The 17,864-nt window shown below is 40.3% G+C and overlaps 3 protein-coding genes across 5 annotated transcripts; 1 reads left to right on the forward strand and 2 right to left on the reverse strand.

Moving 5' to 3' along the window:
- The first annotated feature begins 1,937 nt into the window (after positions 1-1,937).
- pla1a (phospholipase A1 member A) lies at positions 1,938-9,086 on the forward strand. Its single transcript, XM_072445057.1, has 11 exons — positions 1,938-2,193; positions 2,706-2,925; positions 3,760-3,937; positions 4,006-4,114; positions 5,151-5,252; positions 5,326-5,418; positions 5,498-5,662; positions 6,149-6,238; positions 6,497-6,602; positions 8,105-8,254; positions 8,822-9,086. The coding sequence occupies exons 1-11, from the start codon at positions 2,133-2,135 to the stop codon at positions 8,904-8,906; spliced, it is 1,359 nt and encodes a 452-aa protein (XP_072301158.1). The 5' UTR covers positions 1,938-2,132; the 3' UTR covers positions 8,907-9,086.
- Positions 9,087-9,306: 220 nt separating this feature from the next.
- Positions 9,307-13,877, reverse strand: popdc2 (popeye domain cAMP effector 2). 2 transcript variants are annotated; one of them, XM_072445061.1, is made up of 4 exons: positions 13,114-13,877; positions 12,337-12,445; positions 11,674-12,061; positions 9,307-9,905 (listed from the first exon to the last, which is right to left on the reverse strand). In XM_072445061.1, exons 1-4 carry the CDS (start codon positions 13,605-13,607, stop codon positions 9,823-9,825), a joined length of 1,074 nt encoding a protein of 357 aa, XP_072301162.1. In that variant the 5' UTR covers positions 13,608-13,877; the 3' UTR covers positions 9,307-9,822. The 2 variants fall into 2 exon arrangements, with proteins under 2 accessions (XP_072301162.1, XP_072301161.1); XM_072445060.1 differs by having other exon boundaries at positions 11,540-12,061.
- Positions 13,878-15,027: 1,150 nt separating this feature from the next.
- cox17 (cytochrome c oxidase copper chaperone COX17) lies at positions 15,028-17,357 on the reverse strand. Of its 2 annotated transcripts, none has more exons than XM_072445064.1 (4): positions 17,231-17,357; positions 16,696-16,813; positions 16,513-16,613; positions 15,028-15,204 (listed from the first exon to the last, which is right to left on the reverse strand). In XM_072445064.1, the coding sequence occupies exons 2-3, from the start codon at positions 16,800-16,802 to the stop codon at positions 16,529-16,531; spliced, it is 192 nt and encodes a 63-aa protein (XP_072301165.1). In that variant the 5' UTR covers positions 16,803-16,813; positions 17,231-17,357; the 3' UTR covers positions 15,028-15,204; positions 16,513-16,528. The 2 variants fall into 2 exon arrangements, with proteins under 2 accessions (XP_072301165.1, XP_072301166.1); XM_072445065.1 differs by having other exon boundaries at positions 16,509-16,613.
- Positions 17,358-17,864: the final 507 nt, after the last annotated feature.

Here is a 17,864-nt window from a genome sequence, read left to right on the forward strand (position 1 = left end):
AGTGCATCAGCCATTTCGTTACCATCCACCCCCACATGCGCAGGGACCCAAATGAAGGAAACCCTCACATCCTTCCTGGACAGGGAGAGCATCAGACAGAAGATGCCATTCAACACATCCTGTCTGCAATCCGATTTCCCAGATTTAATGCTTTGCAATGCAGAAAGGCTGTCAGAGGCCACCACATCAGAGGCCACCACAATTGTTGCATTACCGCCAGACTTTATTCCTCAGACTTGGTCTCTGAAACAACAACAACTATTCTAGTCACAAAGACATATCATGACCTCATGGGCTTTGTAACACCAAAGCAATGGAAGGAGTACTTTTACGGACTACGACAGTCTGAGGACTACGAAAAGTCTGAGGAATAAAGTCTGGCGGTAATGCAACAATTGGATGCCAACCGCCATAAAACAACAACAACAACAACAACATAAATGAAAAGTCCCGGGTCACCAAGGCTCTCTCTTTCTCCCTGCTCAGGTCTGCGTTCAGCACAATCTTGCAATTTGTCAGGACAAACTACTATTTGAATTGCAAACTACGCAATCATCAACGGTGAATTACTGAGCTTCGTTTGGTAAGCCGCAAAACGCAGCAGAAAACATACACGGGTGGGAAGGGGGTCGTGCGGGAGGCGAGAGCCATCGTCGCCGCTAGTGCAGCTTTAATGTAATTTGTTGTCAATTAAATCTGACTTTTTCTCTTAAGTAGTACCACCAGTACTACTTACACACATGTAGTACCACCAGTACTACTTACACACATGTAGTACCACCAGTACTGCTTACACACATGTAGTACCACCAGTACTACTTACACACATGTAGTACCACCAGTACTACTTACACACATGTAGTACCACCAGTACTACTTACACACATGTAGTACACACATGTAGTACCACCAGTACTACTTACACACATGTAGTACCACCAGTACTACTTACACACATGTAGTACCACCAGTACTACTTACACACATGTAGTACCACCAGTACTACTTACACACATGTAGTACACACATGTAGTACCACCAGTACTACTTACACACATGTAGTACCACCAGTACTACTTACACACATGTAGTACCACCAGTACTGCTTACACACATGTAGTACCACCAGTACTGCTTACACACATGTAGTACCACCAGTACTGCTTACACACATGTAGTACCACCAGTACTACTTACACACATGTAGTACCACCAGTACTACTTACACACATGTAGTACCACCAGTACTACTTACACACATGTAGTACCACCAGTACTACTTACACACATGTAGTACACACATGTAGTACCACCAGTACTACTTACACACATGTAGTACCACCAGTACTACTTACACACATGTAGTACCACCAGTACTACTTACACACATGTAGTACACACATGTAGTACCACCAGTACTACTTACACACATGTAGTACCACCAGTACTACTTACACACATGTAGTACTCTTACACACATGTTGTACTTTTACGCAAGAACGCAGACACTCGCAATGTCATTTGCAAATTATCTATTTATTTGTGTTTTTTACCACAATGTACTGTCTCTCTTCTGACTTGTGTGCTAGTTTAGCAAAGATAGGTCATGTAGATCAATCCAATCCATGACACACTTTTTATAGAAAGCCAGGAAATGACTCACACCAATACACAAAAATGTCTTTCTGATTAACTGTTTAAGGTGCAGTTGCATTATGCTGTTGCAAGCAAAGTTGTCACTTACATAAATCTAGTGTATAATGGAAAAATCCCCCCAGTTTGATCAATAGATATTGATATATCGTCAGACATTACAGTGTGACCTCTCCTCACTCATTGGTTAACACTGAACCACACACAGAGCAGTGGCTTAGGCCAGAGTCCAGCCATTCCAAACAAACGACTATTGACCACCGACAGTGTCATGGATCCACTGCCGGAAAAAGACCTTGAAGCGAGAGAGAGAAAAGGCACCAGCTGTACAAACTACACGATGTAATGTGGAACTGAAACATGGAGAGGACTACAGCTTCATCTGGTTCTGTGTCCTTACTTTAGGTTTAAATCTCTTCTAAATCAGATCTTCCGGAGTGTCGAGTCTGAAGAAAAACTGCCTGCAAACTCCTGAAGAAATGCTCTGGGGATACACCATCATCTGTGCCCTGGCCCTGTACATCAGGTCAGAAGTGCTTGGTAAGTTACAATGTGTCTTGTTTGTCCAGTGCTGCTACATAAGCTGCTACAAGCTTCAAACTTGTGTACTCTCTGCCCTATACTGTGCAATATTTTAGATAGTCCTTGTTAGGTCATGTGAGATATAATAAAGTGATGCAAGCTAAAAAATAAAAACAAGGCACATGCTCTAATGTTGCTCTCATTTGACGAGCTTCAAACTGTTGTTGTGCCTCCCTTTTCTGCATCCTCTTCTCACACCAACTAACTTCACATCCTCTTTCATTACAGGAATCGTTTTGGTTTTGCTCTGACTTGGCCCACAATCTGACAACAATAACCCCTGTAACCCTTTACCAAAACAATAATATCCCAATGTACAACTTAATCTCTAAAACATGTCACATTAATCCCATCCTTATTTGAAACGTGACATCTTTAGCTACTATTTCTGGCACTATCTCTATGTGTTTCCTTGCATTCGCGCTTATTATGCTCTACACTTTTTTATTTATTCATTATTTGGGGTCCAGGTGTGGCCGAACGGCAGGTGGACGATGGATGTGCGGACCTCACCAACACCACATGGCAGCAGTACAGACAGAGGACCGAGCTGCAGGTGCGGTATCTGCTCCTGACCAGGAACAACCTGGAGTGTGCTCGAGCGTTCAGACAGGAGTCCCTCTCAAAAACACAGCTGCCTCCTGACTTCAATACCTCACTGATGTCAAAGGTCATTGTCCACGGGTACAGGTAAGAAGCTGGGATTACACCGCTGAAGGAAAGGATGGTGTGAAACCTGGTTGTGTGATACAATAGAATGCAGTAATATGAAGTGAATGCATTAGAAGCTGTTTGAGATTTAACTCGTGATGGCAGGTCATCTGGGTCAGAGCATCTCCGTACCTGCAGTTTTTTGATGAATCCCCTTAGTCTAAAGTGGTCAATAGCTTTTCAAAGTGGTCCTAAAACAGTGTTTGGTTGATGTGATTTCTTGGCACACCACCTACGAAACTATTATACCAAATCAACCCTTTTAGAAAAGAAAATGTGGTATGTGTAATGTGGCGAATGTTGTACACGCAACTGTGTCTGTAAATTTGGTAATGGTGATTGGTTTGCCCCGACCCTCCAAAATGGCAAATATTTTTTAAAAAATTAATCGGTGCATGCGTTAACTCAAATTGCAAGTTTTTTAAGGCACACCTGGCAATACCTCAAGGCACACTAGTGTTCCCGGGTTGAAAATCAAGGCTATGGAATCGGCAATTGTTCATCATAACATCAGGGTCCTAGCCTGATCAATGTGAGCTCAAATTGTACAATAATAACTGTCAAAATTACTTGATGATATACAGTTGGATTGATTTGAAGGTATTTCTCACTTGTTTAAATACATTTAAACGCCCCACTGGCATAGTCTTGTCATTGTTTGAAGCGAAATCTTGAAACAAGTCAGAAATGTACTGGGTAAATTATCTGTAGATCCTATTCCAAATTTAGACTACAATTGCTACTCTAATGAAGTAAATTAAACTCATGTATGTTTTGCAGTGCACTTGACCTTAAAATATTGACTCCGTGCAGGGCCATGGGCAGTAAGCCGTCCTGGGTTATGGAGCTGGCTCAGGACTTGCTCAGAGTAGAGGATGTAAATGTCCTGATCGTGGACTGGGTTTATGGAGCGTCCTTCGCTTATAACCTGGTGGTGGAGAGCTATAAAGAGGTGTCCGTGCAGATCTCAGTCCTCATCAACCAACTGCAGGTTCGGAACACTTAGATATGGAGTTTACATACTGATTGTGACGTTATAAAGCTTATTGTGTTTGACAGAAACAAGGAAGTAAGTTGGAGTCGTTTCACTTCATTGGGATCAGTCTTGGAGCACACGTGGCTGGTTTTGTAGGAACTCTGTTTGAAGGAAAGATTGGACGAATCACAGGTGAGTCCAGGCCAGTATTTACAATTATGTGACTCAATAAAATACATGATCTATAAGAGAATAAGTCATACGAGAAGGATGAAGCAAATAACATCCTGCACTCTTGTAATTTTGTAACATTTATGTGTTATGTTTGTAACAATGAGGAAGAAACAAGTATTGTATTGGTCAAAAATGTTACGTCCTTAAAAGTGAACATTGTAAGTTTTCTAGGGCAAAGTTTGCTTCCTGTTTTTTTGTAGTAGTAGTAGTTAATGCTTTGCCAGAAATGTTCCACAGTTTGATATGTAACAAATCTATCTCCATAGCATCACTAAGCCAAGTTACGGATCAGATCAGTAGAGAAGCGACAGTGCTCTTATTATTCTTTACAACTAAAATCACTTGTAATTGAATAAATGCTTGCTATAGACCATTGTATTACTTACTGTAGAGCATTTCCCGCCAATGCATTATCATCTCTGTTAAGACAAGTATGATAGAGTGTAAGATATTCCCCCTTTCAATGATACATAACCATATTCAGAAGCTTCTCAAGTCTTGTCTCTTATAATAGCTCTTGCTTGTACAACTGTATCATCTGTTTGGAGTCTTCAGCCCCAAACAAAAGTGAGAACAGACAATGGGCGCTTGTCTTTAGTGTGAGTGTGTGCGACCTTCCTCTGTCAGTGCTGGACAGTTCAAAGCTCTGAAGCTGTGAGATAAGAGTCACTCCAGAGCTGTGGGGAGACGCTGTCCAGATGTCCCTGAACACATCATCCAACACAATGCGCCACTGTTTATGTTCTGCTCATTCATTCAGTCTGAATTCAGTGTCTGAATTAAAAAAACTTTCAGAAAACATGTATTTATATCCAGTATGATTATCAATTTACAGTTTTCTATTTATCTGGTTAAACTTACAACGTATATTTAGTATGACAGAGTGTATAGAGCACAAACTGTAGGCATTCATTAGCTAAAGGTGGAACTTTTCTGGTGGAGATGTTATTTTTCACCTTTAGTATAATTTCTTGCATTGCGACTTTACTTACAGCCCTAGATCCAGCTGGTCCCATGTTCAAAAAAGCGGACACCTTTGATCGACTGGACCCATCAGATGCCAAGTTTGTTGATGCCATTCACACCGACTCGGACTGTGAGACAACATCATGATTATTATTATATATATTCTTAACTCACTCTCTGGATGCACTCTTTTTCCAATGCAGATTTTGGCATCTCCATCCCGGTGGGTCACATTGACTTCTTCGTAAACGGAGGCAATGACCAGACCGGATGTGCTCGCTCAAGATTTGCCTCTAGTAAGTTCTGCACATTGAATCATTCATGATCATAAAGTAGTGGAACATATTTTAACTAAGCCTAATAATTGATGTCCAGTGTACAGCTATGTGATCTGTGACCACATGAGGGCGCTGCACGTCTACATGAGCGCGCTGAAAGGCTCGTGCGCACTGACCGCTCTGCCCTGCACCAGTTATGAGGACTTCCTGATGGGAAAGTGTGTGGACTGCAATGTGTTCAAGGGGACGTGTCCAACTATTGGTGACTTACTTCAAATATCTCTGTTTGCATTCTGGATTCTGGATTTATGAACATAGTAATAAAGAAAGATAGAAAATAGCAACACAATTGTCCAAGAATTCTACCACTAAGGTTTTATAAATGCAAATTTGGTTAATAGTTTATATATGTTAAATGAGTAAATAGCCCCTAAGTCATCTTAATAACCTAAACAAACCTAGCCTCCAATCTCTAATGACTCTCTTACGCGGGGATGATGTGATAAATTACAGTATATTACATTCATACAGGTAGATGAAGGGTCTACCTGTATGACACAAATGTTATGATGATTATATGTTCACAACCACTACTGTTGTGAACCAACTGACCAGTAAAATGGGCGTTATGGTGTTTGTCCCTGGATAACATCTTCTGGCAGCTGCTTAACAATTTATGTTACATGAATTTGTGATCATTGATAGAGGCAATGATGTAATAACCACTTGCTCATTTATTTTGTCATAGGTTTATCAGAAAACAGCGGCATCACTGTATCTCCAGTTCCCAAAGAGCAGAAAGTATTTTTGACAACAACTTCATCTGCACCTTTTTGTGGTGAGTACATTTATCAATTGGTCATTTTTTCCTATTAGATAATTTCCCCATTGTTTTCTGTCTCCTGCCCTTTGTACGTGAAACAACTCATAGAAACAGAACCTTTTTGCAGAGTAGCAGGGCTAATAATATCCACTTGCCTGATTTTTGCGCGACAGCTCTTCAGGCTGTTGCAAAAGCTAGTTTCAAGTACACAGAATGATTCAAATATGTACTTTTGTATACCTTTAGACCTTCACTTTTGTATCATTTTAACAGCTCATCACATTCTGCTGGAGCTGGATGTTGCTCCTTTGGACAAGAGTGCTGAGATGGGGTTAACGTTGGTCAAAGGAAACCAAAAAGTGGAGAAGAGACTTAGACTGTAAGCATAAAACCCATCATTATTATCTGACCTACATCTCATGGGCAACAACCAGTGTGTTATTGTCATCATTTCCTTTCCAAAGTCACATTATATAAATTATATATGAATAACTGTCATAAGCCTGCAGGTTGCATGTCCTTATCCCAGAGAGAGCGCAGCAGGCAGCAGGGTTTTCACACAGAAAAGAGTGAGTCTGCACTTTCTGTTTTGAGAGCAGAGTAGAGAATGAGGCAGGTGAAGGACAGTACAGTGTGTTTGTGTGTGTGTGTGTGTGTGTGTGTGCGTGTGCGTGTGCGTGTGCGTGTGCGTGTGCGTGTGTGTGCGTGGACTAGGCCACGTTGGGAGAGGAAAGAGGAAAATGAGGAGAGGTGGTTCTTTATGTGGTGTTACACAGTAAGGAAAGCCTCCTATCGTACCTATTTTTATCATCACTTGTGGTAATCGTTGTAGTAACGCTATCTTACTGCACCAACAACCTCTTCAACCACCACAAATCGTACAGTGGCACAACACATTAAATGGCCTGTATCTGATTTTCAACTGTCAGTCAGAAACATGTTTTAATAAGTCGGTGTAATCCCTCATTCGTCCAGGCGTGTTCCATAGTAGAAAAAGCTTCAGTTGTTTCATCTGGACTCAGTTAGAAAAAATAGACGTTTCGACTCTCATCCAAGAGTCATTGTCCAGAGTCCAGATGACTACAACTGAAGCTTTTATGTTTTAATTTGTTTTTTAGTTTTAACTGTTAGCTTTGCTCGCTTAGTCCGATCTCTCACTCCGACAAAGAAACAAGGATAGACTCATGTTCCACATGGTTCTCATCAGTCCCTACCCACTTGTGCCCTTTTTCACTTTTGATAATGTACCATTAGTCCTGTTCTCAGGTCTCTGCACTGGCTCCCTGTGGCTCAGAGAAGAGACTTTAAAGCAGCTCTGCTTGTGTACAAGTCTCTCCATGGCCTAGCACCAAAGTACATCTCGGACATGTTAGTGCCATATGAACCATCTCGGACTCTGAGGACCTCAGGGACCGGCCTCCTGCTGGTGCCAGAGTCAGGACTAAACATGGACCAGCCTCCTGCTGGTGCCAGAGTCAGGACTAAACATGGACCGGCCTCCTGCTGGTGCCAGAGTCAGGACTAAACATGGACAAATCTAAGCTAAAAACTGTTTAGTTGTGCATATGACTGAAATGATCTTCTTTGCACTCTTCTCCTTTAGGTCTTAAACTAAAAGACCTAACCCTAACCCCCTGACCCTTACCTTACCATCACAGAGAATCGTCTGGGATAGTCTCATTTCAGGCATTTGTTTTCCAATGATTCTCACCCAACATGAGAACTTTGAGAACTGCTTGAGATTTGCTGAGTAAAATACTTACAGTTAAGAGTTTGATGAAATGAAGTTACAGCAGCACAGGTTTTATCCATATCATTTGACTTTTCTGAACATCTACTTGCCATGTGTAGTTTTACATCTGGTTTTGTGTGTGTTTCCAGTCAGACGGATACAACTGTGTACAGGACAGTGCTGGCTCACCAGGCTCCTCTCTGTGAGATCGACTCCATCGCACTGAGAAACACCGGGGCGCGCTTCTATCGACAAGCAAACGTCCACGTTCGATCCGTGTGTCTGTCGCAGTTACCCAGGTCAGTCCACGCTCACTACACACTCCACATCGCCTCCTCCCACTGTCCCTTGTTCATCTCTATACGAACTGAACCTCATTTACGGTTTGACAGACGTAACATGTCCCAGATCTGGCTTCGTCGGACCACCACATAAGGAGAAGAAATTTACAAGGAGTGCATGAGTAGTTAGTCATTTATGTGCTACAGATGAGGTTTAGCAGCTGCAGCTTGAGTTTGTTCACTGAAGAATGGCTATGGAAATGCAATATATTTTAGGAGACACTTAAAATAGTTGGATGCACTTGTTACAAATCTCAATAATGCCAAATAAAATGACATTATGACATAACTCTTTATTTTTATTCAATTTCTAATGGACGGTTCACCTTATGTATTATCCACGCAATAACATTTCAGTGATATTTTACCATCTATTCTATTGCTATAATAGTACCCGATTATTAATAGTGTTTTCTTTAGAATGAATAGTGGCAAAGTAGACAGCACTTCTGCCTCGACAAGAAGAAAATAGTTCATGTTGTTCCAGTTTTTGATGTAAATAATGTCATGTAATGTTTATTCTAGATGTGAGACGCCGCTTTGTGTGAACAAGTTTGATGTCCGTCGTGGAGCGCCCTGGTTACATGACTTTGTGCAGGTCTGTAACTGAAAAAAAAACAAGAAAAATAAGCAATAAGCAAACACGTGAAAACTGTGTTGATTCATTTGTATTTATAACTTCAAGTATATTGTGAACCCTGTGCATTTCTTGTTTGTGTATTTTGTCTGACCTAGATGTGAGTTGTAGCAAAGTGCTCCAGTATTTATTTGTCAAAGTAAACAGCTTGTGTCACTGGTAGCACAGTTTGTTTTATTTGTATATAAATGTTACATTGAGCTATATAACACAATACTTTCTAATAATACTAGTATTGTTTAGCTTATACCGAGGTCTCTATGGAAAAATGACATTGCACAGATGTTTTGTATGTGTATTGTTTCTTGAAAATATAAAACCTATTTGTTATTTTCTAACTTTTCTTGATAGTTCAAAAAAACAAACAAACATATTACACTCAAAGAGCTTTATTGAGAAATGTTGGCCCCTTTAAAAACATCATGTATCCAGAACACAAATGTTACCAATTTTGTCCCCATCAGTAACAATTAGCAGTATTCACAGTGTACAGGCTGTTTATGACATAACACAACTTTAACAACCTTACTTTACAGGCTGACAGTAAAATAATAGCACAGGACATACATTACTGGCACTGGTGTTTCCAAACATGCTTTAAGGTTTCTGAAATGTACATAAAATCAAACTACATAAATATAACCAGTTTATTTGTGATGCCAATTGTTAAATACTGATATAAAAGTGTTGGCGAAACATATGAAGGAGCGTAACAGACAAAGCACGAATTGGTCTATAAAAATGACAGAGAATAATCCAATTGTATTATTTACTTAAAGGAAAGCGAGTGAAAAGTAAGTAGTAGTAGTTTTGGCGTCTCCCGTTGAACCAAAGGACAGTCAATGCATTTTGTGGACAGTGTATGAACATGACAGTGTTTCCAGGACGATCACAGTTTGGGGGTGTCAGTCGGGGCCAAAGGAGCTCGGCCCCTGAGGAATCGAGGAGGTGTGGGGTCTTCAATGTCTTCCTCTGGGAAAGAAAAGTATGTTTTTAAATTGGCATATGATAACTGTTCTCATGTAAACCACCTGGAGCTCATATCACCTATATAAAAAATCCCTTTTTTTCGTCCCTTTTTCTAAACTCGGGTCTAGGTCACAATACTATAATCTCAAACTCAATTTCGATACTAAGGAATACACTCCATTCTCCACACATGTCGATATCACAAACTTAATTTTCTTTTTAGGTCAATGTTTGATTGAAATTGAATAGATTGAAATTTTCAGCACAAAAAAGTACTTTCTTTTGTAAAAACTGTGGTCTAATTCTAGTTTAAGTATTGATACTTGTTCAAATGAGTATCTAGTATCGATACTAGGTGTAGGAGCCATTAGTACCTAATTTTTGATACTTTCAACATCCTGCTTTATACAATATATGACAATTATCTTGCTGGATGGTTTCATTAATGAATTTAAACCGTTTTAATGTTTTTGCCTAAATGTAATCTGCTAAAGCACATTTTCCCTGTATAGCTAGTGGACTCTTGACTCTCTGCCACAAGTATAATCTCCACCTAGTAAATTAGTTCCTTAATGTGGTTTTAATCAATATGAAATTCCAAGCCCAGCCCTTTACTGCTGTTCTTTGAGTCCATAAAACGTGATACTCTGCACCTGTGACTGAGAGAGGGCAGCCATGGGCAAGCACAGGGGGGCACCAGGATTAAGAGCATGGCACAGAATTTTTTTGGACATCCTTAACATTACAATCTCTAATCCTCACTGGATAAGAGCACAGCTGCTGCAGCCGCTCACCCGCTCCTCTCGGTGCATTCACCCTCACACACTCAGCTAAAGTGCCTCTTTGCCACTAAATGATTTTACAGTTCAGAGTAATGCTTCCACTTGGGAACTCATTTTACCACTGCTGCTACTGCACCAGAGACGCCAGGCTTAAGAGAGGCGCGGCCAAAGCAGAAGGCGGCTCTAACGTATGAAAATAGGATAATAGTCCAGATGTTTAGAGAGTAGTTTGTGGTAGTAGCCAGTGCCACTATTGGGCCTCGGCTTAATGTCACTGCAGCCAACACAGAAAAAAAAAACATCTGTGATTACCAGTATGCATGTTATATAGGTTTTGATCATTTCTGATAGTTTTGCACTAGAATACCATGGCATAACACTTGGGCTGAGTGAGGTGTCATTTTACATGTATAAAATGCTTTCTATATTGAATTATTACTTTGACTTGATTTAAGGATGCGGTCACACAGGTTTAACTCTGATACTGAATTGATTTAGTCCTGTCTTAGTCCTGGTTTAGCTCTGCCCTTGTAGATGTTTAATTCTGGATATAGTCCTAATTTTAATTGGTGTTTGTGCATGTCCTTGTGGTGTATGTCCTTTGTCACTTTCTCTTTTCTCTTTGTCTTTTTTTGAACAGCCAGTCAACAGTTTTCTTTTTGTTGCAGTTCGTGTAATATTCTATTGTAATATGGTTCAATTGTTTTCTCATAATCAACACATCAATCACAGTGATTCGTGTTTGGTGGATGTTGAAATGACCCTCATCAAATCCAATCAAGTCTAGATTAGTAAGTGCACTGCAGGCATCGCAGCATGCACCCTCACCCCCCTGAGCCCAGGTGCGGTACTTACATGTGTTTTAAGAGGTGACCCTGTGTGTTAGATCCTGCCCCTCTACCTCAAATACTCCCTCTCACTGCCATAGTCCATTAAGGAGCCTGCCACATCAGCAAAGTCCTCCAGGACCAGGCTGGTGGAGTCCTCACCAGAGGGCAGCTCCGGGTCCCAGCGGTCGGTCAAGGGCTTGTCTGGACCTCTCCAGTGGTCAGGCTGGGACAGGTCTGACGGCAGGAACTCTGAAGCATGGTCTTCTCCTTTAGGATCTTTTATTAGACCACCATCACTCCCGCTGCCCCCCTCGTTGCCCTGCGACGATGGGGCAAGGACATGGTAGAGGCTGGGGAGACGGATGTCCAGGAGCACACCGCTCTTGATGTACAGCTTGTTATTGAGGTTATAGAGCTTCTCTGCAATGTCATAGCCCAACATGACGGCGAACAGACGGGCAATGTATCGCTCTTTGGACATGAGCATGTAAAGGCGACGCCGATGCCATGTGATGTAACGAGAGTCCTCCTCTGCCGTTAGGGTCACCTGGAGAAGGGAACAATTTAAAAATAATTTCACATGGAACGCCATCGTTTATCCAGTGATAGAGAGTAGAGTGAGATGTGATTGACTGATTCATGATGTTGACTGAACAGTTTTCTACAGCGTCTCTAACAAGAGAGTTGAACCAACTTATTCAAAAGACAAAGTAGGAGTAGAATATATTCACATTATGCATAAATATCAGTAGCCAAGCCAAAGTATCAAAGCCAAGTGATTATGGTGTGTTTGTTCTTATTAAACATGTTTAGGGTTTGTACCTGGAACTTGCCCTCTTCGTTTGGTCGGATTGACTCCCACTCCGGAGAGTCGAGGAACTGGTTGCGGTGAATGTAGTGAAGAAACTGTCCTTCCAAAGACACATTAATCCTGAAAGAAACAGACATCACTTTAGCCAATTCTTTGAGTCAAAGTGAAACAAACACAAGACACACTGGACCTAATCCATTTGGTCTGTCTACAGTAGGAAGACTAATGTTGCTACATGTTTCAATTCAGATGGTGCGTGTGAAGAGACAATACGTGTTTAATTTTAAACTACAGCAAATGTGGATATTAGTTAGTGTGTTATAGCGTCAGAGTTTAACCTGACTCCTGCCAGACGGATGTATGTGGCACATTGAGAGTTCTACAACTCACAATAATCAAGAATTTATCTTGCTGGAAAAGTTTGTCCGAGTGGAGGACACTACCAGTGTCAGAAAAGCAAATTTATTAAGAGCAGCTGATGAACACTGAGTCACAGACATAAATACTCTGTTTACAACAGTTCCCTGGGCCCATGGCTCCAACTCAAGTCCCACAATGTTTGGATAAAGACAAGCTTCCTGTACAAGTTAAAAATAGGACCTTATTCCAAAAATAACACAGGAAGTGTGTGTGGTGTGTAATGTATCCTTGACAAAAATATGAAATTGTTTTGAGTTAAAAACAGTGGGATTGCAATAAGTTATAGATATGTCTGATCAGAAACTTTTCAGAATGTATATTGTATTCAAGCTACCAGTATTGATTAGTTATTAGCACACAGTGCCCACCTGCCAGACAGTAGGAACGAGAGCTGGTCTATGGGGGTCTTGCCTTCCACAGCATAGGTTTCTCCTGCTTTAAGCTCCACCACTTTATTTTCAAAGGCCCCAGCGATCTGCTTGAACACATGCACAGGGACACCCAGGGGTAAGTACATAGCCTGGTACAGGGAGGTGAGCTCCTCGCTGTGCAGCCCCTCCTGGCGCAGGCGGAACAAGAGGTGACAGATCTGAACCAGACAAACAAACAATAGCAGCGAGTTCCAGCTCAATACGTCCAGACCGCACATGGTCATCCAGCCCCAGAGCGTGAGGCAGAGGAAGGCCGGGCTCAGAAAACCAAAGATGAAGAGGCAGCCATAGGCCCCACTGCCCCCCATGTAGCCCAGGAACAAGATGGTGTTGCCCAGTTGGTAAAGGGCCCCCTCTGTGTTGTTGGTCCATCCATTGCACATAGGAGCATACAACAAGTGGTCCACCAGGGAAGAGTTATCTGAATCCATATTCTTGAAATCACAAGGCAGAAAAGACACGAAACAATAATCATCCACTGGCTCTTGACTATTTTTGGCGTACTGAAGCTGACAATAATATCAGCAAGCAAATGTTTTATCCTGGGGGGAAAAAACACTCTTCCATGTGAAGACTTCTTCTCAGCTCTGTCTGAAACACAGCTGGAATAGCTTCATTGGTCTGCTCGCATTATGTGCTTGTCCCCTCTGCTTTCAATGCTTGTTCAGTCTGTCCAGATCACCCCCTTCTGGTCTGCAGTCTACAACTAACAACTGGAAGAGCAGGGGATAAGGGACAGGGGGCGTCAGTTGGCCCCTACAAGGATAACCATGTTTGGAATTGAAACCCAAGGAGGACAGAGCGGTGAACAGAAAGCAGGCCTGCACTTAACATAACAGAGCGAGAGGGAAAGAGGAAACGAGGGGTCTGACAAATATGTCACCGCCTCACTGTCCCATAAAAACACTGTATAAAATAGTTTTAAAGCAGTGCTTTGTTCACACGGTCTTCCAAGAGCTGAGCCTACACCAAAGTGTCACTGGATATTTAGGGGCACTGGAATGACTGGGAGGACTCTGCAAGTCAGGTTTCATGTTAAGCCTCTTAACTTCACTGTCCACGCAGTCAGCAAAATGTATTTCAGTTGGTAAATATGTTTTACTTTAATTTAAAAGGCAGGGGAAATGATGTAATTTAACTTGCAACTCATTCAGTCAACACAAGAACTAGTCTGGTCAGGTTAGTCCAAACTATATTGTATTGTTAGATAAAACGCAGTCAAAATTAGTCTCACTTGAATTACTTTATTTGCACTGCTTGGATATTTTCTCATTGATTTGATCATACTACGCTTGCCGATCATATTTTCTCATATACATTTATTATATCAATATTGTTTGTTACCTCAAATTGCTAAAGCATATTACATTCATAGCTAACACACTGAAAACAGTGCTGGTACTGTTTACAGGTCATTTAAATGATGATATATCAGCTAATCTTAAAATGTTGTCGCACAATAGCACGGACTTTGATTAGTCTGAATACTGCAGTAGTTTGGAATTTTCTTTTACCCCAAAGGCGCAAATGCTTTAAGTTTGGGAATGTATCATTTAAAAACAGCAATTTACCATCAACAATAACCACCATAATGAATGACATAATTCACTTTCACTGAGTTCAACTTATCGACAAGTAATTTGTGAAGGATTTTGCAAACGCCAATGCTGTTCTGCCAACAACACTTCAGAACGCAGATATGTTGAGTATTTACATCAGTGGAGTTTATTTTGAGCTCAAGTGCATACCACAGACAGCAACTGGACAGCTTTCACACGAATAGATTGAACTCTAAAATATGCATATGTTCAGTTGTTATAAACAATTTGATAGAGACCAATACAAAAAACATTGTGGACATTTCATTTTGTTGCATAGAACATTTTATTCAAACAGTACTATTCCAGAACCACAGTTTAACACATAAAAAAAATCCAGGAAAATATTGGAGTCTCTGAAAAGTAACATTTCCCTTTAATTTGGGTCATAAATAAGATCAGGAGTCACAGTCATCCAGACACACGTGCACTGAAAGAGAAACAAAATCCATTAATGCAGATCTAGTCGTTGAAATTATAACACAAGTTCAAAGACAGTTTTATTCTTACACAAACCTGACTCCAACATTTTAAAGCATGATGTACTGCTACAGAAACTATTACAATATTGAAACTACTTTGTCAGCCACATAACAATCTGTGCATTTAAAAATGGTTAAAAAACATGAGCTGCAATAAATAAATAAATGAATAGCAGAATTAAAGAATTGTTCACCCCCTACAGGTCAAACCATGTTACAAAAAAGAAAAGAAAAATACATATAAGATAAGATAAGATCATCCTTTATTGTGCCACATGGGGAAATTTCATTGGTGCAACGCAGGTGGATACAGAAGAAAACAGATCTTCCCATTTTTGATAAGGAAATAATATGCACGATTAGTATTGAGACCTTTACAACTTTTTTAATCTTTCCAAAAAAAATTGTATCATTTATTAAACAATATAGTGGTGATGACCGGCTTTATTATACATTTAATCAATGTATCATTTTTAGGGGGTCAATATTTGTTTTTGTGTACTTATATTGCACTAGCAACCACCTTTGTTGTATTATCATTATGTGTTTTGTAATATGAGCTGTAAAGGGTTGAATAATTAACATCACTATAAATATGGACACATTTTTACACATTGAATATTATTGTTCTTTGTGCCATTCCCTTTTTCCAGCTCGTGTTTTAGATGCATGTTCTTTAGGAAAAGAGCTGACAGGGATTTGGTATCTTAGGGTTTATTATGGTCGGTATTATAATTTACTGCAATATTTTATGCAGCAATATATCCATCCATTTTCTACCGCTTGTTCCCTTTCGGGGTCACGGGTGACTGGAGCCTATCCCAGTGACTTCGGGCCTCGAACTTCATAATTTGCCATCATGGGTAATTAAACTGTAATTATTGTGACATACCTAGCTTTACATGGCACTTCTGTATTGCTCTATCATAGAACATGGCAGAGTGTAACTTAAACTCAGTAACACATGGCTGTGTGTGCAGGCCCCGCCCCCACTCACTTTTGTTACATGATACGCCAATTCACAAGAAAAATCAGTACAAAATTTCAACCAGGTGACAAACAGTATGCATGTTTAGAAATGCAGTGTGCAATTTTGATATAGGACTATTAAAAACAAAACAAAAACCACACATGTTTTGCCATAACATACGATAACCATTGAAACACAGTGATAACATTTATAGTATCCAGCTTTTACAGAAAATTATGTTTGTAATGTATATTTAAGTTTATTTTATAGTTAAATTTAAACTTACCACATGAAGAAAATGTTCATATTTTAAAGCCCAACGCCCTCATGCACTCTTTATGAGCCTCAATGAGATCAGAGCAGTGTTCCTCTCCCTTCTCAATAATACTGCGGAAACAACATTACAACACAATCACAATCAAGGCACAGCAATGGACATAACAGAAGCTACATCCGAGCTCAGACTTACCAGGTGTCCCTGACTTTCTTTGTTTCTGGACAAGCACAACAAGGTCTCAGTGGCTTTTTCTCCGCCTCGGCCACAGGCTCCACAATGGCAGCTGACAGAGAGGACATTTTTACAGCAACTGAGGAATTAATTCAATAAAGAGGTGAGTGGACATTGGACAATACACAATAACACATCCAATGTAACACTTATCCAATCTCATTCAAACACACACATGGAAAAGAGACATGGTGGCATTCACATTTAATCCCTGACGCATTATTATTATTACGCTTTACTTTAGCCCCAAAATCAGATACTTGCAGATCTTAGATGTTGCCTTTAATTTACAATTACTTATTCAATTCAGTCATGTTCGGTGTACGAAGATAGATAAGATGCTAACGGTAATGCTAAGCCAAAGTTGGTCTAATACAGGCTAGCTAGCTGCTAAACCTTTGACACGTTTTGCTGGTTCTGTTGTTTTAATCTCATGAAAAATACAATACAGTTGGTCGTATGTTGTTATTGTTGACTGAAAATTAGAATAACTTACGGATAATGTCAGCAGATCGTTCAGGACACTTCACCTTCAACTAGGAACCAACGCAGTGCTTCACGTGCGTAAGGTTACACAAGATCACGTGGGGAACAGCGGGGCATTCTGGGAACTGTAGTTTTAGTCTATTACATGTCTGCAGACAGCGCGAGGTGCCGACTGATTACGGTAAACAAAACTGTAAATTACATGATACTTTGCTCCATTTTAGATACATTGTATTGACGTGAAATGTGTAATAACAGTTCTAATTATAAAGACCCAACATTAGCCAAAGAAACAATTTTCTAATCTAATCTACATTTTGATGATGCACACGGAGATAAGGAATAAAACGCCAAGGGACGAGGGTTATATAAGACGAAGTTAATTTGAGCATATAATATGTAGGCTACATGTCCCACCTTTCTTGTGCGTCAGAGCACAAAATCCGTGCGTAAGCGGTATCGAAAGTGTCATTTTGCCAGCTGTGTGCTAGATAATTGAGCAAATACAAGCATTTTTTTTGCATATTCGTATGTTTAAAACATTTGTAACTGTATAAGCAACACACCACTGCTGTCCTTTGAAGGTATTTACCTAGAATAAAACCAGCTTGAGGTTAGATACATTTATCTTGTCTAACTCTCGG

The sequence above is a fragment of the Eucyclogobius newberryi genome, unplaced genomic scaffold (assembly GCF_026437365.1).
Source record: "Eucyclogobius newberryi isolate DKJ021-1_F unplaced genomic scaffold, fEucNew1.0.hap1 SCAF_14, whole genome shotgun sequence".
Classification (NCBI taxonomy): domain Eukaryota; kingdom Metazoa; phylum Chordata; class Actinopteri; order Gobiiformes; family Gobiidae; genus Eucyclogobius; species Eucyclogobius newberryi.

Excerpts from the sequence above, each read along its gene's own strand:
- popdc2 (XM_072445060.1), bottom strand. The coding sequence starts at position 13,607 with ATGGATTCAGATAACTCTTCCCTGGTGGACCACTTGTTGTATGCTCCT. Across the intron at positions 12,446-13,113 it reads TCGTTCCTACTGTCTGGCAG|GATTAATGTGTCTTTGGAAG; the intron begins GTGGGCACTGTG and ends TGTTTCTTTCAG. Across the intron at positions 12,062-12,336 it reads ACGAAGAGGGCAAGTTCCAG|GTGACCCTAACGGCAGAGGA; the intron begins GTACAAACCCTA and ends TCCCTTCTCCAG.
- pla1a (XM_072445057.1), top strand. The coding sequence starts at position 2,133 with ATGCTCTGGGGATACACCATCATCTGTGCCCTGGCCCTGTACATCAGG. Across the intron at positions 4,115-5,150 it reads AAAGATTGGACGAATCACAG|CCCTAGATCCAGCTGGTCCC; the intron begins GTGAGTCCAGGC and ends CTTTACTTACAG. Across the intron at positions 6,239-6,496 it reads TTCATCTGCACCTTTTTGTG|CTCATCACATTCTGCTGGAG; the intron begins GTGAGTACATTT and ends TCATTTTAACAG.
- cox17 (XM_072445064.1), bottom strand. The coding sequence starts at position 16,802 with ATGTCCTCTCTGTCAGCTGCCATTGTGGAGCCTGTGGCCGAGGCGGAG. Across the intron at positions 16,614-16,695 it reads AAGAAAGTCAGGGACACCTG|TATTATTGAGAAGGGAGAGG; the intron begins GTAAGTCTGAGC and ends TTGTTTCCGCAG.